This window comes from Scyliorhinus canicula, chromosome 15 (genome assembly GCF_902713615.1).
Source record: "Scyliorhinus canicula chromosome 15, sScyCan1.1, whole genome shotgun sequence".
NCBI classification, from domain to species: Eukaryota; Metazoa; Chordata; class Chondrichthyes; order Carcharhiniformes; family Scyliorhinidae; genus Scyliorhinus; species Scyliorhinus canicula.
Window position 1 is genome coordinate 140,776,324 of NC_052160.1, and position 27,245 is coordinate 140,803,568.

The 27,245-nt window shown below is 44.4% G+C and overlaps 1 protein-coding gene across 1 annotated transcript in view; it reads right to left on the minus strand.

Moving 5' to 3' along the window:
• The window catches only part of ccnd3 (cyclin D3), a 37,444-nt gene extending 16,944 nt beyond the window's left edge, over window positions 1-20,500 (minus strand). The window contains exons 1-4 of the mRNA XM_038820057.1: window positions 20,130-20,500; window positions 18,624-18,839; window positions 4,204-4,363; window positions 1,835-1,977 (exon numbers count right to left, since the gene is read on the minus strand). Of these exons, the coding sequence (XP_038675985.1) occupies window positions 1,835-1,977; window positions 4,204-4,363; window positions 18,624-18,839; window positions 20,130-20,327 (717 nt within the window). The 5' untranslated portion in view covers window positions 20,328-20,500. The remainder of the gene's footprint in view (window positions 1-1,834; window positions 1,978-4,203; window positions 4,364-18,623; window positions 18,840-20,129) is intronic.
• Window positions 20,501-27,245: the final 6,745 nt, after the last annotated feature.

Here is a 27,245-nt window from a genome sequence, read left to right on the forward strand (position 1 = left end):
AGGTCACTCGTGGAGCATGTGCAGGGACTGATTTGCGCCAGCATCGAATGGTCCTCGCCCCAAAGGGGAAAGGTGCCGTGGTGTTTAACAACTGTGACTCAGCCAGGAGCACTCTCACCTCCCGAGTCAGAATGTTGGGGGTTCAAGCCTCAGAGCAGCGATTTGAGCACCGGATCACGGCCGACATTCCAAAGCAAAATACTGAGGGAGTGCCGAGTTGCTGGAGATGTCACCTTTTGTACGAGATGTTAAACGCCATTTTCCTTACGTAGATGTAAAAGATCCCATGGGACCATTCAAGGAGCAATGGCCAATATTTAGACCTCAACCGACTTCACTAATTATTTGGTCATTACCACAACACTTTGTGGGGCCTTGTTATATGCACACCTCCAACAGATGCTATTGTACCTGCATCCTAAAGCCCAATACTCAGCATGTAAATTTATCATCAATAGAAGAGCCATAAGTGGAGCACAAAATGTAACTTCAGAGTTGCTGATTACTGCAGACTCCTTTGATATAAAACGTTAATGAAACCCAACTGACATGAAAGATGCTTAACTGGTTAGTCACAAAATGAGGTATTCCAGCAAACAGTGGCTCAGCTAGTGTTCCAGCCACGATTCAAGGACACAATGTACAGGGGTTCAAAGTCTCCCACTCACAAGTGAAGAATACCACTCATCCAGTTCAAATACTTACAAAGCTCAGCAGATACAGTGGCATCTACATGTAGGGAGGAATTAATTAGATGGGAAAGCAAGATTTTAACTTTACAAAGTATGATTAATTTTAGCACTGATATTAATCACCACCATTCCGCTCTATATAACCTACCTCTCTTTTCAAAAATTTCCAATTAAGTGGCAATGTAACGTGGCCAATCTATCTACCCTGCACATCTTTGGAACGTGGGGATGAGACCCACGCAGACACAGGGAGAATGTGCAAACTCCACATGGGCAGTGGCCCGGGGCCAGGACTGAACCCGAGTCCTTGGTGCCGTGAGGCCGCAGTGCTAACCACTGCGCCGCCCCAAAACCGACCTGTGACCAAGCTTTTAGTAATCTGTCCCAGTATCGGTGTCCAGGTTTATTTGATAACACATCCGTGAAGCACTTTGGTAATGTTTTACGACGTTAAAGGCACTATTTCCGGGCAGCACGGTGGCACAGTGATTAGCACTGCTGCCTCACAGCGTTGAGGTCTCAGGTTCAATCCCGGCTCTGGGTCGCTGTCCGTGTGGAGTTTGCACATTCTCCCCGTGTTTGCGTGGGTTTCGCCCCCACAACACAAAGATGTGCAGGGTAGGTGGATTATCAACGCTAAATTGGCCCTTAATTGTAAAAATGAATTGGGAACTCTAAATTAAAAAAGATGCTATTTAAATGCAAATAGTTGTTGTCCTGTGGCACTTTGGGGGGGGGGGGGGGGGGAAGAGAGAGAGAGAGAGAGAGAGAGAGACCGAGACCCGCTGGGACCCGGCGCAAATCCCGCTTCAGGCCTCTCCCAGAGTTTCCCCCGACATTGCGGGATCCGGCCAGAAAATCGTTCCCATCATCAATACGTTTAATAATGAGTGCAGCATCAAGTGACGAGCAAGTCTGGATTTTAAGCTGAAACTTCAATGAAGCAGTTGCGACTCCGATTGATAAACGTTCGGAATACCTCCCAGCTTGAAAGGAGAGAAAAGTGAAAAAAGGGTTTTTGTTTCAACGGCTGGTCGTAGACAATTTACCCCCCCGATTCCCTGGATCAGCCCGTAGATCCTCAAGGAATTAGATGCTCCATTCATTAGTTCCAGATCTTTTGTACTCTGCTCCAAACTCACCAGTTCTGTACATGTGATCTTGGCCAGTAGCTCAGTTAAAGACTCCTCCGAAAGGGAACTGCACGAGATGCCAAGTCCTCGGATCGATGCTGCTATGCTTCCTGTTGCTATCATTGACGGTGGATACATCGCAAAATTAAAATCTGAAACAGATAGGCAAAAAAAAAACAATCACTGCAGGATCTTCAAAACCTGAATTGACTGAATAATCAAATTACAGGATTGTGCCAACGGTTATTGTACAAATATTTAATTTGTGTGTGTTCAAATGCATTAATTGACAAAATAGCAAGATTCCACAGACAACAATTAGACCAGTACTTCTTAGGTCTTGGTGGTGGTGGCTACAGATACTTTTTTTGACCATTGCCACAGGATCTTTAAGATCTTATTTCAAGTCTCAGAATCATAGAACATACAGTGCAGACGGAGGCCATTAGGCCCATACAGTCTGGACTGGCCCTTGGAAAGAGCACCCACGGCCCCACCCTATCCTCGTAACCCCACCTAACCTTTTGGACACTAAGGGCAATTTAGCATGGCCAATCCAGCTAACCTGCACATCTTTGGACCGTGGGAGGAAACTGGAGTACCCGGAGAAAACCCACGCAGACACGGGGAGAACTTGCAAACTCCGCACAGGAGAGTCACCCGAGGCCGGAATTGAACCTGGGACCCTGGAGCTGTGAGGCAGCAGTGCTGACCGCTGTGCCACCATGCCGCCCCATTATTGCAGGTAGAGTATCTTTCAGTGCAACATTGCAGCGTTAGTCAAGGCTATGCCCAACTCCGGCATCCAGGTTCAACCCCAATCGTCTGACTTGGAGGTAGGGATCACGTGAGCCAGGCCACAAAGATTGTTTCAGGAGCTTTATACTCTTAAAAAGCACCGATTCCTGAAACCCAAAATGAACTGCCACCAGCTGAACGCAGGCTGTTTTGCCTTCCTCGCTCTGCTCCGTGGTTTTGGGGTCCAGCATGGACTAATATGGACAGGAGCAGTTTACAAATGAAGGATTAACCCGGTGTTTTGGGCCACTGTTCCCACACTTTCCCGCACTGATTACATCAGCCATGAGGGTGAGACACAACACGGTTAAGATGTTACATACACGGCATGTTAAAATGTGCAATTTCAGCCGTGCCATTGGTAAGATGGAACCCAGTTCATCACGGAAGCCAGACCGTCGCTTTACAGACGGGAAAGGGGCGAGTTACTCAAAGCTGTTTTTTCACATTTCCCAGAGATTGATAAGAGGGTGGGGTTCGTAGAAGACTGACAGCACGTTGACCGCTCACCCATGCTCCCAACTGCTGAACTGTCTGGGACCTCCAAGGATTTTAGCATTGTGAGTAAATCACAAGAGTGGGGTTCTCAAGCTGCAACAGTGAGGCAAGGAACGTTCCGTTGTCCTCACAACGTCTATGAACTCAACCCAACCTCAGCCTAAGGGAAATGCGGAACAAAACAGTAGTTTTGCTCCTGCCAGTATCTTTGTAGCACTTGTACATGACTTGGGAAGAAAATGGGAATTGAATCTTTGCCACTGATAGCATCATTCCCAATAGGAACAGGAGTAGGAAATTCAGCCCCTCAAGCCTGTCCCCACCATTTAATGAGATGATGGCTGATCTATGGTTGAACTCCATATACCTGCCATTGGCCCATTTCCCCGAATATCTTTGCTTGACAAAAACTTATCCATCGCCTATTAAAAATGTTTTGTTTTTAAAAAAAATTTAGAATACCCAATTCATTTTTTCCCATTAAGGGGCAATTTAGCATGGCCAATCCACCTACCCTGCACATCTTTGGGTTGTGGGGGCGAAACCCATGCAAACACGGGGAGAACGTGCAAACTCCACACGGACAGAGACCCAGAGCCGGGATCGAACCTGGGAGCTGCAACAGTGAGGCAAGGAACGTTCCGTTGTCCCGTGAGGCAGCAGGGCTAACCCACTGCGCCACCATGCTGCCCCCCCGCGCCGCGCCCCCCCCCCCCCCCGATTTAAAAATAACTGTTTTAGCTTCAACTGCTGTCTGTGGGAGAGAGTTTCAAACCTTTACCTCTGATGGATCTAGTGGCCATTTTCCCAGTTGGTAAAATCTACACCCAAAGAACAATAGACTTGTTATTACATCAGCTTTTGGAAATATCATGCATCTATTATTCTGTTCCAGGACGTGTAACAAAATAATTTGCAAAGAGATTTACAATTTTATTACACATGGCAAGCTTGGAAATATTATCCCCAGAGGTTAATTGGAGCTGCCCTTAAGTAAGAACAAGCTTCTCCGTCTCTGCATTTATAAAGCAAATTTCCTTTAATTCTGATTAAAAAAAACATTATGTCAAACAACAAAGTACCTGTAGCACACATGGCAATGAATGTTTGAGAGTGTTTCTTAATAAGTTCCAGCTTGCTGAGTGGAAAAGCCAGCTTCCCCAGGATATGTTCAATAAAATCATTTGGCGTTATGGCCGAGAGATCCCACTTCAGTTTCCCCAGGACAATGATCTCCCAATTCTGAGGAAGAGGGGGGGAAAAAAAAAACTCTTTATTAGTGTCACAAAAGTAGGCTTACATCAACACTGCAATGAAGTTACTGTGAAAAGCCCCTAGTCCCCAGACTCCGGTGCCTGTTCGGGTACACTGAGGGAGAATTCAGAATGTCCAATTCACCGAACAGCACAACTTTCTGGACTTGTGGGAGGAACAATTGCTAAATGTCTCTACACATGTATGTATATACATTATATGTTATATATATATATTAAATATATTTTAAAAAGTCTTGTGATTGCACTATTTCATACGAGGAAACGTAACTATTTCCTATGCCATGATTTAGTCATGTCTCATGGCATTTTAGAACCTCGATCAATGTCTGTTCCCTGCGGAATGCATGAAGAATAACACTAACAAGCTAAACTATCCATACTTACCATTATCGTCACCTTGCAGCCCTCACAGTGTAGCATTGATATTGCTATCCTTATCCACCCCCCCAAAGGACATTATAACAGGCCTGTCTACCCATTTCCAACAACTCCGGGTGGGGGGTAATTCCGTTTACTCTACTGCAGTTTACAAAGCCTCTTAAGTCAGTGATGTCGGTCAGTTGTTTCTTTATAATTTGTTCACGGGATGGGGGTGTCGCGTGCAAGGCCAGCATTTGCTGCCCATCTGTAAATGTCCTCGAAGAAGTGAGGAACCACCACCTCGAACTGCTCCAGTCCACGTGACAATAGTTCAATCATTTCATTTATAAGAAAATACTCAAAGAACTCCGGTTACACCTTATATGTGCGCCAATCACAAATGCCCTCAGGGCACTTAGGGATTCCTTTGCAGTGTTGCCCATTCCACCACAACAAACAGGAGACACTGCAGGCCTGTCAGTGAATTTAAAGTGATAATCCAATGTTAGTGTTCATATAGGATATCCTACACCACAGGAACCGTTTATTTTTACTATCTGAATGCCCAGACAAGATTACTGTTTTGTATGTCACTGACAGCCAGAAAGAATCCTTGGCTAGTACCATGACCTTGCTTTTACTATCAGCGCTATTTGAAGCCTCATGGGGCCACTTGAATCTCAGCACTGACTCGTGTAGAACCACGTTGCCTGATTGTGTCAGACCACACAGGAACTGAACACCTGTACCAACAATTAATAGGCAAGAATTTTAATTAACCCAGGAGTGTGAATAGAATAGAATAGCGTTGACTTTTCTCATCACTTTGTGGGTATAGAACCAGTGCCCACAAGGACTGCTGATCTCTGCAGACATAACATCTTATGACGGATGAAAAGCAGCAAGGGTGGGAGAAAAGGAAGAGGGTAACGGAGAAAATAATTCTCCTTTATTTCATAATTTGCTGAGGTGGATACCGATATTCACTAATTAGAAATGTCACCCATTTCAGTCATGGTACAAACCTAGTCATGGCCAGTGCACACGTTCTAGAAAATAGCATCACTTTTGTGAATTACAATGCATTTGCTACATTCCAGACCAAAAGCCAATATGATGGAGGTAGGCTGATGCCACTAAAAGGAACTGTTAGCGGAGCCTACAAGTTACAACTGGAGTAAATGTATTGATGACGGGTTATCAGGGGTTATTGAAGGGCAAAACGGCAGGAACGGCCACACAAAAGGCCAACTGGACCAGTTCCTTCTTGAAGTCAATTGGGGAAGCGATGAAGCAAACAGTGTAACAAGTGTCTTCCTCTGGCCAACTAAAATACTTCTAAAAATGGCCCATGAGCTCACAATTGTTCTATTATGAATGTCTACAAACAAAGACATTACGCACATTTCACTCTGCGGCACTGGGAGATCAACTATGGCTAAGTTAGCTCAGTTTTATGGATATTGAAAGCATATCAAGACTGGAAAGTGAAATGTGCCCCCACTGGGACATGACAGGATAGACAACTTGAAGGTACATGACTCCTTTAACATAGAAAAACACCCAAAGGTGCTTCACAGGAGTGTACTCGTGCATAAATGGACAACGAGCCATTAAAAAAAGGTAAGCTTTCAGGAGAGTCTTAATGGAAGGGCAAGGGAGAGTCACCAGAACCGTGGGTCTCTCTGCTGAACGCACTACATAACCAGCAATTATTTCACTGGCATCACTAACATTTGTAAATGCATTCTGGCTGCGTAAAGTATCACTTGTGCTACACGCATTTATTGAGTGTATAGATGAGTCACGCTTGTCTTGTCAGTTCTTCCCCATTAAGTATCTTGTGAACAAATGCAACCTTAAAACACAAAAAAAACGTGCTTTGGTTCAAAGAGCTGAACTGCCTCGTTATCCTCCCACTAATCATTCCGTACAGCGTGTGGCAGTTTTCCCAGGTGCTAAATGCACAGTCACAGAGTTCTTGTTCTGTACCTTTCCCCGGCCAACAGTCTGCAAAAACCCCCAACATCAACACCAATATGCTGTTGTGCATATTTAAAATCAAAATACTCCCAACATCCAGCCAGGAAACAAAAAGGAAGGACGTATCTTGATATGGAACTTTACCTTGGCAAAAGTACTGTGAACTCGGAGTGTATGTTATACACTATAGCGCAAGTCAAAGATCTTGCAGGATGAATGATAAAAAGGGCTTGCACCTGTATACAACCATACTTCCCAAATTACCAAAACCTGCTTCAAGATGCAAGTTACACACTAGACATGTACATATTTGCTTGTTTGTTCAGCTGTCTACAAGCAACAGGAGTCGCAAACACCTCTGGCAGTGGAAATCCACGGCACACACGGTACTCCCAATTTAAATACTGAAGCTCCATTTTCCACCAAAGCTATTCCAGATTTCATTGAAATGAAAATCGCTTATTGTCACGAGTAGGCTTCAATGAACTTACTGTGAAAAGCCCCTCGTCGCTACATTCTGGCGCATGTCTGGGGAGGCTGGTACGGGAATCGAACCGTGCTGCTGGCCTGCTTGAAAAGCCAGCGATTTAACCGAGTGAGCTAAACCAGCCCCTCTCTCCCTGTCAACAGCTATGCTTGGTTAGTGGCATTCCCAAACTGGACTATTAGCTTAATGGGTTTGTAACTAGTGCAGTTAAGCAATGACACGTTTCCACCCATGGGGGGGGTTTCCCTTCTTTTTCAATCCCAAAAGGTTGAGTAGATTAGGATTGTTTTCGTTGGAAAGACGGAGGTTGAGGGGGGACCTGATTGAGGTCTACAAAATTATGAGAGGTATGGACAGGGTGGATAGCAACAAGCTTTTCCCAAGAGTGGGGGTGTCAGTTACAAGGGGTCACGATTTCAAGGTGAGAGGGGGAAAGTTTAAGGGAGATGTGCGTGGAAAGTTTTTTACGCAGAGGGTGGTGGGTGCCTGGAACGCTTTACCAGCGGAGGTGGTAGAGGCGGGCACGATAGCATCATTTAAGAAGCATCTAGACAGGTATATGAATGGGCGGGAACAGAGGGAAGTAGACCTTGGAAAATAGGAGACAGGTTTAGATAAAGGATCTAGATCGGCGCAGGCTGGGAGGGCCGAATGGCCTGTTCCTGTGCTGTAATTTTCTTTGTTCTTTGTAAAACAGCAACCATCCCAGAGATTTATAAATTAACGTCCGCAGTTCGATGCACAATTTGTAGTGTTATTTGACAGTTGCACAGTGCTGACATTTCCCACTGCTAGTGTGTATTCCTTACCCCCCAACCTCTAATCTAGATAATCTTCTCCATCCAATATCTGTCTTCTTGCACAACTGTTTATGATCTGCTGCACCCATCTGCCTCTCCTGTGATCTATGAGCACCATCTGTCTGCTTTTTGTGAAGCTCACCCATATCATTACTGTTGCCATCTATGTCTTTTTCTCTCTGGTGTCTCAGGTTCTTCATCCTCCAACTCTTGAAACTTCCACTTTTGTGTTGTCAAGGCTGCTGGTCTGAGATCTAGTCTCGGACGAGCAGTAACCACCTCCAGTTAAACCTCTCTGATTATTCCTCCTACTCGAGCCAACACCTGGAATGGACAATTTTGCTATTTATTTATTTTTTTGTTGCGGGAGCTCATTGTTTGCAAATCGGCTGCAACGTTTTTTTTTAACGATAGTGACAATACGACAGAAGCATTTCACTGGACTTTCTAAAAGGTGTTATATAAATGTAATTTTGTGCTTTCTCTCAGAGGCTGAATGGTAATGTTTACAATCTCAATGGCCTGTTTCAACCTTTGCAGAACTTCAAATGGCATATCCTCTCAATTACAAAACTATTGACTTTCACCCCGAAACAGACCATCCCACCACCTACATGAGTCTCAAGCAGATCGGTGCTTCTGTTAACTCTTCGAATGCCCTCACGTCCTGCTGCAGCATCTGTAGACTTTGGGCAGCACTGCTGCCTCACAGCATTAGAGACCCGGGTTTGATTCCGGCCTCGGGTGACTGGGCGGAGTTTGCACTTTCTCCCCGTGTCTGCGTGGGTTTCCTCCCACAGTCCAAAACTGTGCAGGTTAGGTGGATTGGCCATGCTAAATTGCCCCTAGGTTGAGTTACAAGGATAGGGCGGGGGATTGGGCCCAGATAGAGTGCTCTTTTGGAGAGTTGGTACAGACTCGATGGGCCAAATGGCCTCCTTCTGCACTGAGGGGATTCTATGATTCAGCTCAATGGAAGTCCCACCACCTGTACCCTGTCCCACACCAAGTTATCGTCACCATTTGCATTCAGAACAGCATTGGCTCGCAAATTTTAAGAGTACCTAAATCTTTTTTTTCCCAATTAAGGGGCAATTTATCGTGGCCAATCCACCTATCCAGACACAGGGAGACTGTGCAAACTGCACACAGAGTGTGACCCGGGGCCGGGATCAAACCCGGTTCCTTGGAGTGTGAGGCAGAAGCGCTAGCCACTGCGCCACCGTACCACCCACTCAATTTTAAATTTAAAACCCTCCATGGTCTCGTCCCTCCCTTCGCTGTGAACCTTTAGAGCCCCAAGAGCCAAAATCAGGTCATCTGGATATCCCTCCCATCCTTGTGACCATAAACTGCCGTAGCCCAACTTCAAATTCCTTCCACTTTAACAATAATAATCGTTATTAGTGTCACATTAACACTGCAATGAAGTTACTGTGAAAAGCCTGTTCGGGTACACTGAGGCAGAATTCAGAATGTCCAAATCACCTAACAGCACGTCTTTTGGGACTTGTGGGAGGAAACCGGAGCACCCGGAAGAAACCCACACAGACACAGGGAGAACATGCAGACTCCACACAGAGAATGACCCAAGCCGGGAATCGAACTGAGTCCCTGGCGCTGTGAAGCAATAGTGCTAACCACTGCGCTACCGTGCCGCCCTATGTGTGTGCCATAAAACCCACCATTGCAGAAGCTTTTGGTCACCCCATCTAACATCTGTTTGTTTGACGGAGCAAGTGTTCTTCATGCCTCTGAAACACCACAAAATGGTTTCTTCGACATTGCTGACTATAATTTAATGTAAGTTGTTGTCACTTCCTATTTTTGTATGGTTGCTTCTGCCTCCCTGACATGGTCATGTCTCGACAACCTGTTGACAGGCATGCCTTTCCTCTTTATATCGAATGCTGACTCCTGTTTCCTCTGGCCTCAAGTCTCCCTTAGCATACCCCCCATCCCCTTTCATTTGCCCCAATTCTGATCTCTCTTCGCATGTCTGTCAGTCTTCCTCATGTGCCTCACTTAAATCTCACTCTACCCTGTTTCTGTTACTCTGGAAGGCCGAGAGAGACAGTATAGGAGAAAAAGGGCAACAGATGGTGAATAGATCAGTGGTCAGAGCTGAGCTGCGAGGGCAAGCGGGGCCACAGGATAAGGACAGGACGAAAGGTAGGAAGCTAAGATGCAGGCAGGTCAGGAAACACAATATTTACAGGACAGGGAGGTAGGCACAGAAATTTAGGCAAACAACCAGAATAGGCTCAACAGTTTGGTGTTGGGGGGGGGGGGGGGGGGGGGCAAAATCACGAGCAGGAAATTACACTAGAGATGGCTAGGTGGTCACATAATAATAATTTTTATTGTCACAAGTAAGCTTACATTTACATTGTAATGAGCTTACTGTGAAAATCCTCTAGTTGCCACATTCCGGCGCCTGTTCGGGTACACAGAGGGAGAATTCAGAATGTCCAAATTACCGAGCAAAATTGCCACTTTTAATTCAAAGTTGTTTAATTCAAAGATCTGATCATTCAAATTTTTGCACTAATATTGCTGCCCTCTTTATGTTGCTTAATTTAGTTTTATTTAAAAAGCATAATAACATTTTTAAATCAATCAACCAAATGTTTAGCACTGCTGCCTCACCCCACCGAGGTCCCAGGTTCGATTACGACCCCGGGTGACCGTCCATGTGGGGTTTGCACGTTCTCCCCGTGTCTGCCTGGGTTTCGCTCCCACAACCCAAAGATGTGCAGGGTAGGTGGATTGGCCATGCTAAATTGCCCCTTAATTGGAAAAAATTAATTGGGTACTCTAAAGTTAAAAAACAAAATTGACCAAATGTTTACATAATCAGTTTCTAATGTAAAGACTGACTATACGTTAAATCATTAAAGCGTGCAATAGTTCAGTATACTAGTTGATTTTTCCATTGCATTGCTAATGGCAAGATGAAGAATGTGCAATTCTTGTCACCGACGTCTTTGTGCTCGTTCCTCTGCTTCCTTTTTTCTGCAAAGCACCCTTCCCGAACACTCTTTTGCTCTGCTGTTCCTAAATTTCTTAATTTTCATTCAGATGGGTGATATAGTAAAACGGACACTGAATGGAGCCAGCAACTCGCAAGAAAAATGGATCTTGACCACCTCCGCACTCCTACATCATTGAGGCTGTCCCCACCACAAGTTACATCTTGGGGCAAGAGGTTAGGTGGCACTTTAATCAGAAACCCCTTTCTGGAGCTAGGCGCTCACTCCCTCAAGGTCCAGTAGCCTCCAGACCTCCCCCCCCATCCTCACCTCGGAGACCACATTCGAGCCCTACCAGGCCTTCAAACTTAACTGAGCCTCCAGTACCTGGACTTGGGCTCTGACGCCCTCCTGCGTTTCTTCTTCTGTCTCTTGCAGTGCTTTTGCTGCAGGGAATGGGCAGCTGCCAACCAATCTGATTGGGACTTCCTTCCGAATGAAGGGCAGAAGTCCCGTCTGCAGCCGCTTAACACATATTCGAGAGCCAAGTGGTTGTCGGGCACTCGGTCAGCGGGGAATGTGCGACCCTGCCATCTGAAAAATTCATGCTCCTACTATCTCATCCCCTTCTTCCAACACCATCTCTTCATCTTTGAATTACCACCCCCACCTTGCTCCAATGCTACCGTATGATTAACACCACGACCCATTGACTCTCCTCCCACTCACTCAAACAAACCAGAAACACCAGTTCCCATTCTTGGCTCCCCGCCCGTTTTCTCCATCTCTATCTATTTTCCCCAAAAAGCAATTGCTGGTTCAAAATTCAACTTTAAAAAAAGGCAAAGAATAAATATCAGAGGCATGATATTGCTGGTTTGATTTTGTGCGACAATTCCAACCTACACAGTTTTTCTCTGCTGCTCCCTTGCTCAGGCGTTTCCCATTAACCTCTCCCATTTTAGTTCCTCATAAACACCATACTCTCATATCATATTCCCCAACACCATCCCATTTCCTCCCTTTTACCATAGAATTTACAGTGCAGAAGGAGGCCATTCGGCCCATCGAGTCTGCACCGGCTCTTCAAAAGAGCACCCTACCCAAGGTCAACACCTCCACCCTATCCCCATAACCCCACCCAACACTAAGGGCAATTTTAGACATTAAGGGCAATTTAGCATGGCCAATCCACCTAACCTGCACATCTTTGGCCTGTGGGAGGAAACCGGAGCACCCGGAGGAAACCCACGCAGACACGAGGAGAACGTGCAGATTCCACACAGTGTCCCAAGCCGGAATCGAACCTAGGATCCTGGAGCTGTGAAGCAATTGTGCTATCCACAATGCTACCGTGCTGCCCACTTTGAACTACCTACTCAACCCATTTATCTTAATGGGGGCAAGGGACTGAGAGGGAATGACGGGTCAGAAAACCCTAACTATGAGGCAATTTGTCACCCCCCTTCTACTCTCCCTTTCCTGCTTATGAAAATTCAATTTGAAAAGAGAAATCAAATTAGAACAAGGAAAGAAAACGACTGGGGCGGCACAGTGGCTCCGTGGTTAGCACAGCTGCCTATGGCGCTGAGGGCCCAGGTTCGATCCCGGCCCTGGGTCACTGCCCGTGTGGAGTTTGCACATTCTACTGTACAAATAGGTGGATTGGCCACGCTAAATTGCCCCTCAATTGGAAAAACGTAATTGGGTACTCTAAATTTATATTAAAAAAGAAAAGAAAACGTCTAGGACTCTCTCCCTTTGTGACTCTGTTTTGGTCACCAATATCTCTCAAATGCTAGAGATTGGATGTGCTGATTAACCATGGTCTTACTCAGCAATGGTACAGACAAAGGCCTAAACAGTCACTCCTGTCCCCAACAGTCTCAGATATTCACCATTAGTTTTGACTTGTTAACAAAATACAGGAGAGGCAATTAAAGGTCTTAAAAATTCAACTGATGTTCACTCTCCCCATGATAAACGTAGTAACATTATACAAAGAACTCATTCTCTCCTCACTCCCCTCTTTCATTTGTTTATCTCTCTCACGCATGGCTTCTGTCATTAGAGAATTTTTTATTTTTTTTAACCGTTTGAAGTTCGTCCCTCAAAACAAGATGGGAGAAAAATGTTGGAAACTAACAAAAAAAAAATTATTTGACAAATTGAACACTGGAGCATTTTGAGAATAAGGCACACTGAAGATGTTTCAATTCACAGCATCATAACTCTGGAAAAAAATATTAATTCAAGCCCTGGCTATTGGGAGAGACAAAAAAGACGCAAAAGACAATTCAATGGATGAGTTTAATCATATTGTTCTGAAATGTATATTTAAATTTTTTGGTTTAATCTTTATTTTGGGCAGCAGAAATGTCAGTTACTGAAAAATGGCAGATGAAAAATGTTTTCACAAAGTATTGAGAGAAATGTGTCAACTCAGCGATGAGTTTTCAAAGTGACAGGTTTACATGAGTATTTTTCATTACAAACATGGACAGAGAACAGAAAGTGAAGAAAGTTGACAAAAAAAGTGTCTAAAACTTAACAGGTCAGGTGGTGCAGACAGGAAGAGTATGCAGATGCTAGATTTAATATATTGTGGAGATATCATACTGTTTTTCAGCCACCCTTTCCCACCAGCTACTACTGCACGAGAAAACCAACACTGACCATTAACTTATTGAAAATAACACACCAGTACTTACATTGGAAGAATGTGTGGAAAATATTAGACAACAGTTAAAAGCTCACAGATGCAGAAAATAATCAAGTTTAGATTAATTCTTAGCTCTAAAATTATAGTCACTTGTTGGAAGTAAACTTATTGTTAATAAATTAAATTTGACTGGAGAATGAACTTGTATTTGTAGCCAACCGTACAACCTCCAGTCCCTAATATTTTGTAACTAATTAAGTACTTTAAAAGTGTAGCTAATTTCCACACAGCAAGGTCCTACAGACGGCAAGGAGTTAAATGAACAGAAAACATGTTTTAATGATTTTGGAGCTTACTGCCTCGAAGGATGGTACAAGAAGAAACTTCAATAGCCAAAGAAAACTGGAAAGGCACTCGAGAGAAATAACCTTGTGGTGCTACAGGCACAGAGCGGGGGACTATCACTGGCAGAGCTGGCATGGACTTAAATGGACAGAATGGCCTGTTTCTGTGCTAGAATGATTCTGTGAGTCTATGGCTGGGGCACACTTACTGGCTAGGGTGCCACAACACCTTTGGCCTTCTCAGACTTTGACGTGGAGATGCCGGCGTTGGACTGGGGTGAGCACAGTAAGAAGTCTTACAACACTAGGAGCTTCCGGGAGCAGTGCTCCGAAAGCTAGTGATTCGAAACAAACTGTTGGGACTTTAACCTGGTGACGCAAGATGTCTTACTGTGCTCAGACTTTGTCCATAGGATATTTTATGGTCACCCAAGAGTCCTTGGTCTGATCCACAGGCAGACTGAAGTGCTTATATGACAGGCTTAAGTCTCTGGAATGCACCCTGAACAGACATCTTTCAGATTCTGAGGCAAATTTGCTAACGACTCAAAGCTGACGCCATTATGAGTAACCTTAAATACTTTGTCACAAGAACTCTTTGTAAAGAAAAAATGTAGCTGGAAGTGAAATTCCTGCGTTCATTCATTTTAAATCCGGACAAAATAAAGCCATCAAGCTAGTTGTAATTAAGAGTCCATATAAAATGATTCTACCGCACACTTCATACCCAAGCTATTTGCTGACCCTACATTTTTGGAAACAAATTGCCCTCTCCTATCTTTTCAGAGTTCTGAATTGGAGCTGGTAGCTAAACGATGATAGTACCTATTGGCATATGACCCCTTTCCTTAATCATTAGCTGTCTCGATTTTTAATCATAAGCAGCTCAGTTTTACATGGCAAAACTGAACAGAAAGGCCATTCGGCCCAAACGGTGCATACTGGTGTTCATGCTCTGTACATACCTCCCATCACTCTAACCCAGTCATGCATAACCTTCTACTCCTTTCTCCACCATATCTTATCTGGCTTCCCCTTAAATGCATCTGCTATCCGCCTTAACTAATCATGGTCGCAAGTTCCCCTTTCCAGCCATTCTCCAGTTGCTTTTGAATTCTCTATTGGATTTATTAGTGACTACCTCATAAATGACGTCCCCCTCATCTAGATCTTTCTCACCATCTTCTCTCAGTGGCAAAGTACTGGCGGGAAGAGTGATGGCAAAGGGGCATACACAATTATACTACTTCAGAAAATTTAAATCCTTTTGATTAGATCCTACAATCATGAAACTCTTCTATACTGGTGCAGTTGAGAGTGCGATTCTTTTTGCATGTCTCGCCTCTTATCGTTGTCTTGGGGAAGTCGACATTTTCAGGGTACAGAACCAGGCAGGAAGGGTATTTAATGGAGCAGATCTTTCTTAACAAAATCTGCCCTTGGAAGAATTTTGACTAAGGTAAAGAGAGTCATGGACAGTGAGAACCAACCTCCGTCTCAATATCACTGCCGCTTGCATTCAGCAAAAAGTCAACAATGCCTCAGATGCAGGGCAAATCGGTTCCTGAACTTGTACGAGTCCTTCTCTAGAACGTTTAACAGGAGTTTGATGTCTGGACGAGGATATTCATTCAGGGAGGGTCGAATTGATTATTTTAATGTAATCGTTTTTCATTCATATTTTTATTCAAATTAGATCTGTGATGGGGTAATTTATTAATTTATACTTAATTTTTCAGCAAGCGAGCAACATACCCCAAATGTATTTCCGGATGGACAATAAAGTGAATTTAATCTACATGTACCCTGTTAAACTCTGCCATGAATTTAAGGCCTCCAACAAGATTTCCCCTCAGCCTTCTCTTTACTAGGGAAAATAACCCCAACTTGTTTAATGTTTTCTCAAGGCAATAACCTCAAAATTCAGGTTATCATCCTCAATAATATTTTTTGGACCTACTCCAGTGCTTCTACATCCTTCTTACAACATGGAGGCAAGTGGCAACACTTCGGAATGTAAAGTATAAATTCAGGAACAACAGATACCCACCACAATGTGGCAGCATGGGTGCTCACGCCTACAGTGTTAAAACACTTGAGAGCTCTTCAGAATTTGCACAGTCATTGAGGAAATTGCTTTCGCAAAAGGAAAAGCAAAATATCAGTTGTGCGAAAGGCCTTGCAGACTCAGTAACAGCTGGCTGCAAAGTGATATTGGCAAAACTGGGGATGGAATACTGTTCAGAGGCCCAAGTGAAGTCAGAAAATTTCTTTCAAAAAAACCACGTTAGAATTTTATCCTTCTTGCAGCCAGAGCCGGGAATGTACAGACTTCAGATTCCACAGTTATTATGGCATTGGAAGGGTTCTATTATTGGAAATAATCCAATCCCAGTTTCCTGAGAAATAGTGAAGCGACTGATGAGAGGGCCTGAAAACTGAGACCACAGTTCCTGACCTAGTTGCTCTGAATGAGTGTGAATGCTTGGACATTCCATGCGGATGGGAACGGGAAAGGTGAACCAAGTACTCCCATGCCCCATAAAGAAACTGATGGTTCTCTCTCAAGTTGTGTCATGTCAAGAGCAGTTTGCCCCCTGGATTCACCACTCCCCCGCGAGTTAACAGCTTGTCAATGAAGATCCTGGATGCCATAGACAGCAAGTGAAAAAGTGGATAAAAGCATGAAAATCAGGAAATTCTTAGGACCGATACTAATTTCCCAACGAGTCACTGGATTGTGATGAGGAATGGGAGGCCAAATGAGCTCAAATAACTCAGTTTGTATCACTCAGCACCACATCCTCCTCAGAGGTTACCCACTTGTTTAGCAGAGACCTAACCTGGTTAACATGGGCAATTAGTGGATCAAGGTTGTTGTTGTTGTTGATTTACACCAAGTCAAACTTTGCAGCCACAAGGAACTATTCTGTACATCCATACTGCGCACACAGACAATGCAAGTAACAATATACCTACTACACCAACTAGAGAATGAAAGTAAGACACAACTGGAAATCCTTTTAGACATGATCATTAAATTATGCTGAGCTGAAACATAAGTGTTTTCATGATAATCAGATAGCTCATTTGAGCATAAGGGTGACACAGTAATAAACAGAAATGGGGCCCAGTCTCTTTCTGGTAATTATTACTTAGCAGGTGAACAGAATCCTACATTTTTCTATTGCTCTCAGACATAAGATTGTATTATGGATCCAGAATGTCATGAGCAGTAAAGGGAAGCAGATAAAAAGGATCGGAGTTAGTGAGCTCTATCCAAATTTGACAATGTGCAGAATTGTGATAGGAGTCCAAGGAAACACAACCACAGGCCACTTATCTTTCACACCGCACCCCGCATCATATCTTGGTGTTGCCAAGTTCTACATTAACACTTGAAGCTCTGTATGTGCAGCTAACTGCATCCGTGTTATCTGGCATTGGAAGGGTTGAAGAGACAGTATTTCACATTATTAATACAAGCTTGACCATCGGTTTTAGCTCAAATTTCTCACTTGCTTCTAATTCGAAGTCTGGTGCAAAGAAGCAACGCTCGTGAGAACTTACTGAGGCATTGCTAACAAACTTTTCCCAAGCAAAGTGACTGAGAAAGCCCTGCAGAGTGCTAGGGGAATAGCCCTGGCATTAATGTTGAAAGAAAAATTGAGCGTGACTCTTAAAAGGGAAACAAAAAGGAAAAATGGTAACAACCTTCCATCTCTGCAGGTTGCTGGATGAGCAAACTGCAGTTGTGTGGTCCTGATGACCCAGTTATTATAGTAGTGTGCCGTACACAGCCAGATGTAGCAGGCTTTCTATCACAACTGTCCCTGAAGGATCGCACAGGTGTGGGGTGGAGCCTGGTGCCTGAATAGCGTGCCACCCCACGAAGGTTTTGTTGAAAATTTAACTAAATCCTTGGGAGCCTTAGATGCCCCAGAAAGGAATTCCAGTGGCCCCTACATCAAATTAATAAGAGCCTAACGAAAACTTCAAGCCCTGCAAAGACAGATTTGTAGGCATGTAACCGTTGACCAGCTCAAAGTTCACAATGCTTAATGTATCGAAAACAATTATCATCCCTGTTATAATAAACATTACACGTTATAAAGTGGCTGCAACATATAAAAATGCAAAACACAGATGACACCATCCAGATTCTGGAACTTTAGCTGCTACAGTTGCATGGGTCACATTTCACTGAAGTACAAGCCAGAAGGGATTATTAATTGCAAAATTATAGACGTGCTTTATTTGAAAGCACCGAGATACGGGCAGGGTGGGCGTTGCAAATTTGCACCAGAGGGCGCCAGACACTTAGTCATGAGTGTCAGATCAGCCGACTGAATTATAATCAATACCTGCAACCATCACGCCTCCACAAATGTATCAATTTATAGAGGGACCCTTCCTTAAGTGTCAGAGACTTTCTACCTTAGACAAAAAAGCTTCCTGTGCACCTGAACATAAAACGATTTAAAAAAAATTAAACATGTTAAATAATTACAAAGCAATCTTAACTTTGACCTGTGCAATAGTATTTTTTGTTGCGCTTTTTAAGATAAAGAGCATAAAATAAAGCGTGTCAAACTGCAGAAATATTGGTGAATTTACCAGGAGGTCTTCTGGGGTGATTGAATTGTCTGTGTAAATGCAGAGCTTCTCAGCTGTCAGGGGGATCGTCTCTTTCAGTTTAGACGCTAAGAACATGCAGACTGCCCCCAGCAGCTGGAGGTGACATTTTCTAGTGTAAACCGAAGATAAAAATCTATCCAGATAATTCATAGCCAACTGAAAGACTTCCTCTTCGCATTTCTGCTCCTCGCACACCTAGAACAGGGCAACAAAACAGAACAAAAAAAAAAGAGAGAGAAAAACGACGAGAAGTTGGGTCATCAGCTTAAAAACAACAATGTGATTTATTAATTATTTTATATATTTTTAAAAAAAAGCCAAGAAATGATTTCAATCCCATGCAATTTCTTGTTGCTTTTTTGGCGAGAGCACCGAAAATATAAACGAAAGGGAGTCATTTGCAAAGAAAAAAAAATCCAAGTCAGAAACACTACCCCTTTTTCGACCCACTCTGCAAAGCAGAGCAAATTTATACATCTGCTACCCCCCCCCCCCCCCCCCCTCAAATAAAAAAGTATTTATTTTTTTTGCAAAGATTTAACATTTCTGGGCAGACAGCCTGCCCCCTTCATTACTTTTACCCCCCCCCCCCCCCCAACCTCTTAAAAGAGAAATATTAAAAGGAAATGAAATGAAAACTATCGCGTGGCTGCCAGCAGAGTTATCTTTTGTTCGGCGGAAAGTTTCAAAAAATCGGGAAAATTAGATAGTGGCGCCCAGGGAGAGGGTTTTTGACATGTAAATGAAGGGGAGATCCTCAGCTTTGCTGGGGGCCGGGAGATGACCCCCAAACAGACCCCCCAGGGGCCAGGAAACGGGCAGGGAGAGAGAGGGGAAGGCGAGGGTTTTGGGTGGTCCCGGGGTCCGGCACGCAGCAACTCACACAACTCGGTGCAAAAGGACAACTTTTTTTTTAAATGGGGGGGGGTGCAAAAAAGGCAATGCAACATATCCTTAAACCAACTCCCCTCCTACCCCCTCTCTCTCTGCAGCGACCCTCCAACCTTATTCACCCCAAATAAAAATAAGCCCCATCTGATGATCCCCCGACGCACAGAAAAAAAAGTTTTTCTTCTCTCTCCCGCAAGTCAACATGGCGACAGCATTTTGTTTATCAGCCATCATTCCAGGGCTTTATAAATGGGGTGGGGAGTTGATTAAATATATACTTTTGTACAAAAAGTTCAGCAGGGCTCCTGCTCTCCATTCTGGGGAGAAAAGAGCTTGTTAAACTTTGCACGCACTTTGTACAATAGCCATCCCTTCCCCCAACAATCTGCCCCACAAGATGCAACAATTTTTAAATAACATCCCCCCCAAAAAAAAAACCCAAATACAATTTGAGTTAATGTGACAACAGCAGATTCCCAGCCCCAATACTTTAGCCCAGAGACTGTACAAGGGGGGGGGGGGGGGCAGGCACTTGCATGTTGAATAAAGTGCTGCTTCTCACTCTCCCTCCTTTAATTTTCTTTTCCGTTTTACCTCCAGCATCCAAAATGCAACCATTTTTCTCATGCAGGGTTCGATTTCTTTCTGGACACATTTGAAATAAGAGGTGCTCGCGATGTATCTGTCCTCGACGTGCAGCAGGTTTTGCAGGACCCGGTGGTCGGAGAGGAGTGTGGGGTCCGGGAAGGCTCGCTGGATCCTGGGGGCACCTTCCATGCAGAGGAGCTCCATGTCTGTGTGTGTCTCTGTCTGTGTATCTGTGTGTGTTGGTGATGTGACCCTGCTGGCTCTGAGCTCACTGTGCCTGTGTGGCTCCCTGTCCCTCCTCCCCTCTCTCTCTCTCAGTCTGTATCCAGGGGGGGGGGAGCTGAGCGCCGCCTTCACACAGGGTGGATTTGCTACATCCACTGTATCCAGCTCACGCGCGCGCCGCCGTCACCCCGGCAACCGCGCACGCGCGCGCCGCTCCCGCCCAATCCCCGTCCCCGTCCCCCGCTGACATCACAATCCGCCTCGCAGCGCCGCCCGCCAATCAGCGCCGCCCGGCCCAGGAAGCGGAGCACGTGCGGCTGGAGGAGGGGTGGGGGTAGAGAGAGTGTGGGGGAAGGGAGAGAGAGGGTGAGTGTGTGTGGGTGGGAGGAAGGAGAGAGTGAGTGTGGGAGGAAGGAGAGAGTGAGTGTGGGAGGGAGGAAGGAAGGAGAGAGTGAGTGTGGGAATGGAGAGAGTGAGTGTGGGAATGGAGAGAGTGAGTGTGGGAATGGAGAGAGTGAGTGTGGGAGGGAGGGAGGGAGGAGAGAGAGTGAGTGTGGGAGGGAGGAGAGTGAGTGAGTGAGTGTGGGAGGGAGGGAGGAGAGAGAGAGAGTGAGTGTGGGAGGGAGGAGAGTGAGTGAGTGTGGGACGGAGGAGAGAGTGAGTGAGGGAGGGAGGAGTGAGTGAGGGAGGGAGGAGTGAGTGAGGGAGGGAGGAGAGAGAGAGTGAGTGAGGGAGGAGAGAGAGTGAGGGAGGGAGGAGAGAGAGAGTGAGGGAGGGAGGAGAGAGAGAGAGAGAGAGAGTGAGTGTGGGAGGGAGGAGAGAGAGAGAGTGAGTGTGGGAGGGAAGAGAGAGAGAGAGTGAGTGGGAGGGAGGAGAGAGAGAGAGAGAGAGGGAGTGTGGGAGGGAGGAGAGAGAGAGAGAGAGTGAGTGTGGGAGGGAGGAGAGAGAGAGAGAGTGAGTGTGGGAGGGAGGAGAGAGAGAGAGTGAGTGAGTGTGGGAGGGAGGGAGGAGAGAGAGAGAGTGAGTGAGTGTGGGAGGGAGGAGAGAGAGAGAGTGAGTGTGGGAGGGAGGGAGGAGAGAGAGAGAGAGAGAGTGAGTGTGGGAGGGAGGAGAGAGAGTGAGTGAGTGTGGGAGGGAGGAGAGAGAGAGAGAGAGAGTGAGTGAATGTGGGAGGGAGGAGAGAGAGAGAGAGTGAGTGTGGGAGGGAGGAGAGAGAGAGAGAGAGAGAGTGAGTGTGGGAGGGAGGGAGGGAGGGGAGGAGAGAGAGAGAGTGAGTGTGGGAGGGAGGGAGGAGAGAGAGAGAGTGAGTGTGTGTGGGAGGGAGGAGAGAGAGAGAGTGAGTGAGGGAGGAGGAGAGAGAGAGAGTGAGTGGGAGGGAGGAGAGAGAGAGAGAGAGAGTGTGGGAGGGAGGGAGGAGAGAGAGAGAGTGAGTGTGGGAGGGAGGGAGGAGAGAGTGAGTGTGGGAGGGAGGAGAGAGAGAGAGTGGAGGGAGGAGAGAGAGAGAGTGAGTGTGGGAGGGAGGAGAGAGAGAGCGAGTGAGTGTGGGAGGGAGGGAGGAGAGAGAGAGAGTGAGTGAGTGGGAGGGAGGAGAGAGGAGAGAGAGAGAGCGAGTGGGAGGGAGGAAGGAGAGAGAGAGAGTGAGTGTGGGAGGGAGGGAGGAGAGAGAGAGAGAGTGAGTGTGGGAGGGAGGGAGGAGAGAGAGTGAGTGAGTGTGTGAGGGAGGAGAGAGAGAGAGTGAGTGTGGGAGGGAGGAGAGAGAGAGAGTGAGTGTGGGAGGGAGGAGAGAGAGAGAGAGAGTGAGTGTGGGAGGGAGGAGAGAGAGAGAGAGAGTGAGTGTGGGAGGGAGGGAGGAGAGAGATAGAGTGAGTGTGGGAGGGAGGAGAGAGAGTGATTGTGGGAGGGAGGAGAGAGAGAGAGAGAGTGAGTGTGGGAGGGAGGAGAGAGAGAGAGAGTGAGTGTGGGAGGGAGGAGAGAGAGAGAGAGTGAGTGTGGGAGGGAGGAGAGAGAGAGAGAGAGAGAGAGTGTGGGAGGGAGGGAGAGAGAGAGTGAGTGTGGGAGGGAGGAGAGAGAGAGTGTGGGAGGGAGGGAGGAGAGAGAGAGAGAGGGAGTGTGGGAGGGAGGGAGAGGAGAGTGTGGGAGGGAGGGAGAGGAGAGAGTGGGAGGGAGGGAGGGAGAGGAGAGAGTGTGGGAGGGAGGGAGAGGAGAGAGTGTGGGAGGGAGGGAGGGAGAGGAGAGAGTGTGGGAGGGAGGGAGGGAGAGGAGAGAGTGGGAGAGAGAGGAGAGAGTGAGTGGGGAGGGGGAGAGAGTGTGGGAGGGGAGAGAGAGAGAGTGGGGAGTGGGTTTGGGAGGGAGAGAGTGGGGAGAGCGAATGAGGAAGAGTGAAAGTGTGGGGGTAGAGAGAGAGAGAGAGTGACTGTGTGTGGGGGTGACTGGGGAGTGAGTTTGGGAGGGGGGAGTTAGTTTGGGAGGGGGAGAGAGAGTGTGTGAGAGAGAGTGAGGAAGAGTGAGATTGTGGGGTCAGAGTGACAGTGTGTGGGGGTGACTGTGTGTGTGTGGGGGAGAGAGTCTGTGTGGAACGGGGTAGGGGAGAGTGGGTGGGAGAGAGTGGGGGGAGATTGTGTGTGTGGGAGAGAGACAGAGAGTTTGTGGGGGGGGGGGGGGGTAGGGGAGAGTGTGTGGGAGGAAATGTGAAGGTGGGAGAAAGTGTGGGGACGGGGAGAGCGTGTGTGTGGGGCGACAGATTGTGTGTGGGGGAGACGAAGGAGAGTGGGATGAACTCCATCCATTCATTTTGACAAAGAGTCATCCAGACTTGAAGCATTAACTCCCTTCTTTCTCCACAGATGCTGTCAGACCTGTTGAGATTGTCCAGCATTCTTTGTTTTTGTTTCAGATTCCAGCATCTGCAGTCATTTGCTTTTATCCATTCATCCATTCTAATGCTTTTGCTTAGTTGCCGCACATTTGAACCCACAGTCATAATTTCCCTATTCGATTTCGGCTTTCTCGTTGCAAATTTTTGATTGAGTCAACAATTTCCCCGTGGATGACCAGTAAATCTTCCTGACAGGACGCGGCACGGAGCAACCTGCCTTGAAGGACATTGAATTCCATGGCTATTACCTGACAAATAGTTCCAATTTTGTTTTGTTAAATTTGAGGTATACTTCAATTAATTGCCTCCGTAACGATGACACGTGTGGCATCTTCATTTGTCGGCTTTTTTATAGGAGAACAGGGTGGGTGGCAAGGGTTATTACTCAATCCATACCCTCGCTCATAAAAAAGTCCAAATTGTATCTTTTTTTGCAGTAGTTACTTCGGCAAAGCAAAAAAAAACTTGTACAGTTACAGAAATGATGAATCCTTTTGCTATTACTGTGCAGACTGAGAGTTTATTATTTTGGGGGGAATTCCTACATGCTTATACGTGTTCAAATATAGTTAAATAAGATTCATGTGTAATTCTAAGAAGATATATACTGAAGAAAGTAAACCACATTACAAAGTTTGACTCGTCTTACTGAAGACAACTTGGAATAAGTGGTTCTATCCATTTACTGTCCAGACGTAAAAATTGTTAGCAGCACAGAAATAAATTTCACACTCATAATGTATCTAAGTGTTTGAAGCAGTTGCAAAAATTGAGAGAAAGTTTAGTCACAACGAACAATAAGCGCAAAGTATAGTAAGTTTTGCAGCAACCAATACTTTAGAATGGAAGTATTTTGTGAGAAAAGAATGTAATTTGACTGAGAAAGATCTACAGTTTTATTACAAACTACCGTGTGAGAAGTTTCCATTTCTGTTTTTACTAAGAATCTCCAGAGGTTAAAATACTATTTTTAATACTGTCATAATTATAATGCAAAATGTATTCTTAGTATATACTTAACAAATTATGCTTTCAAATTGAAATGTGTAGCTAACAAATAAATAGTAAGAAAACCATATTTTGTTCTATTAATTTTGATGTTTTTGTTATTTTAAAAAAAGTGACCATACAAGTTAGTCAGTAAGAAATTAAATTTAAATTAACTAAGTTGATTTCTAATGAATAACCTAGTCTGTTTACTGTGTTCTGTACATATAATTCCGTATCTTTTTTATATTTAATGATTTTGAAATAAAATACAACAAATAGTCTTCTTGAGAATTTGGATTTGTTTTAAGCTGGAACTTGATGAATCTTTTTTTTTTACATTATTTAAAAACATTTGGTAAGATTTGAGTTATAACATTGAGATATTACAAAAGCACGCACAATGAAAACAAAGTATTACTTTTTGCCTGAGAAAATACAAGAATGTTCCATGCTGGCAACTGATCTGTCTTATTGATAGCTAAAGATCAAAATAACTTGCTTTTTCTTGTGAAATTATAAAAGGTTAATCCCTTCCAATTCATTTGAAAGATCGAACCCCGTTTTTAAAAATAACGGAAAATACAAATATATTTTTGCTATGTATAATGGTTAAATGATTTTGTTTGAACAGAATGTGAAAACTTTCAGGGTACTAGTTTGGATCAGTTGATGAGATTTCAATGTTAATTTTGCGCTCTAATAATTAATCTTGATGATTTCTTCCAAGAATATTCCGATATGGTGGCAATAATCATTGTTAAGAGAAAATAAATAACAAAAGTCAGTGGCAAAATATTGTCATCCTAATCATAAAAATGTATGAATGAGAATTAAAAGAATCTTAGTGATGTGACTCTGTTTTAAAATTTAATACTAGTTTGCCTACTTTTTTGTACATGGAGTGACCTTACAGAAAGGAAGTCATGATAGATGTCCGACTTGCAATATCTGCAATATTTGTTCTGAATTGATGGTAAACAAAATTATCACTACAACATGAATACTGGAATATTATCATCTAAGGTTGCACTGATAAATTTTATTAATTTAAAACAATTCTTAAAGGAAAAACACTTCCTGTGTACTGACAACAGGTATCTATTTACTAGCCATAGCTGGATGGTGAAAAGATGGTGTTGACAGCGTAATTCCCAAATTAAGTTTGTTACATTCGTTTTTAACAGCAGAATAAACCCACTTGACAGAAGCATATGTTCCAGAATCACAGAATAATACAGCGCAAAAGAGGCCCCTCAGTCCATTGGGTCTGCACTGAAGCAGGAAAAACAGCCTCAGCTACTGCTACACTAATATTAAATGAGCTGTATAGTTAATTGGAATGTGTTTCAAATGGAATTAGATACTAGCAATGGTAAAATTAATAATGTGGCAGCACGGTGGTGCAGTGGCTAGCACTGCTGCCTCACACACGGAGGATCCGGATTCGATCCCGGCCCCCGGTCACTGTCTGTGTGGAGTTTGCACATTCTCCCCGTGTCTGCGTGAGTCTCACCCCCACAACCCAAAAAGATGTGTAGGCTAGGTGAATTGGCCACGTTAAATCGCCTCTGAATTGGAATGAACGAATTGGGTACTTTATATGAAATTTATATTTAAAATTATTTAATTTATATTTTAAAAAGATAACCTGAATAATAGTGTACTTTAAAGACTATCTATGTTTTGGTAGTTAAAATAAAATTTAACATTGGGTTAGGCTTTTTATTCGTTCATGACGGCTGCTGGGAAGACCAGCATTTATTGCCCAGCCCTATTTGTCCTTGAACTGAGTGTGTCTCGCTCAGCTATTTGAGAGGGCAGTTAAGAGTCAACCACGTTGCTGTGAGTCTGGAGCCAGACCAGGTAAGGGGGACACATTTCCTTACCGAAAGGCCAAGTGACAATGGTTTCATGGCCATCATTAGACTTTTATTTCCCAGATTTTTAAATTAAATACAAATGTCGTGGTGAAATTCGAACCTGGACCACCGGAACAATTTCCTGGCTCTCTGGATTACTAGCCCTGTATCCCTCAACATTTGCCCCGGTGCATACTTTTACTTGGCAGTTACATTAAGATCCAATTCCTGCATCACGGTTCACCAATGTATAGATCGTACTCCAGTGTAACATTTTACTGAAAACCATGGCGAATCATTTACTGGGAAATACATTGGGTTCCCACCACCTTCTACTGCAAACGTCAAAGGCAGAAAATAACAAGGTGACTGATCAAAATAAACAGGCTAGATCTATGTTTCCGACTGAATAATACATAGAGACAAAACCACACAACTATACAATGCAGCACAGTAAATAAAAATAATAGAACTAGATTCAGCTCACAAGGGGCATTTATTTTAGTCCCTTCTTGGAAAACTCAAAAAAATATATATATGGCAGATAATGTGCAGTGGTTTCCAATAGAGCCCCTATTGCCCTTGCAATGCCAGCAGCACAATTAGAAATGGAACTGACGATAATAAGGATGTTCCTGAAGTATGGTGCTCTTTTTTAGTGAATAAAATTTTGAACATTGAACCCATGTACCACGCATTAATGGTGCAGGATAGAATCTGAACTTGTCAATATTCAAATTTGGATAAAAGTAAAATACTGCGGATGCTGGAAATCTGAAATATAATCAAAATTCTGGAAAAGCTTAGCAGGTCCGGTGGCATCTGTGTGGAGTGAGAAACGGTTAACATTTTGCGTTTGCATGACTTCTTTAGATTTGAATTGGTGGATGAAGAAGAGGGGGAATGAAAAGATATGGGAACATGGTAGGTAAATGTGATTTGAACTATTTTCTCTCGAGAGTGTGAATCAAAGAGGACTAATTCGGCTGATTGACCTGTTTCCATGTTGTATCATTTTAACATATTTCTGTGTATCGGAATATGCAGTATTCACTCCCAAGTGAATGAGAATGACATCTCAAAGCATAAACTTCAGTCTGTGCATTACCATCATATTCAACCCCAAGCCTAATATACAAACCAAAGAAACTTTTACTTAGAGAATAAACATTA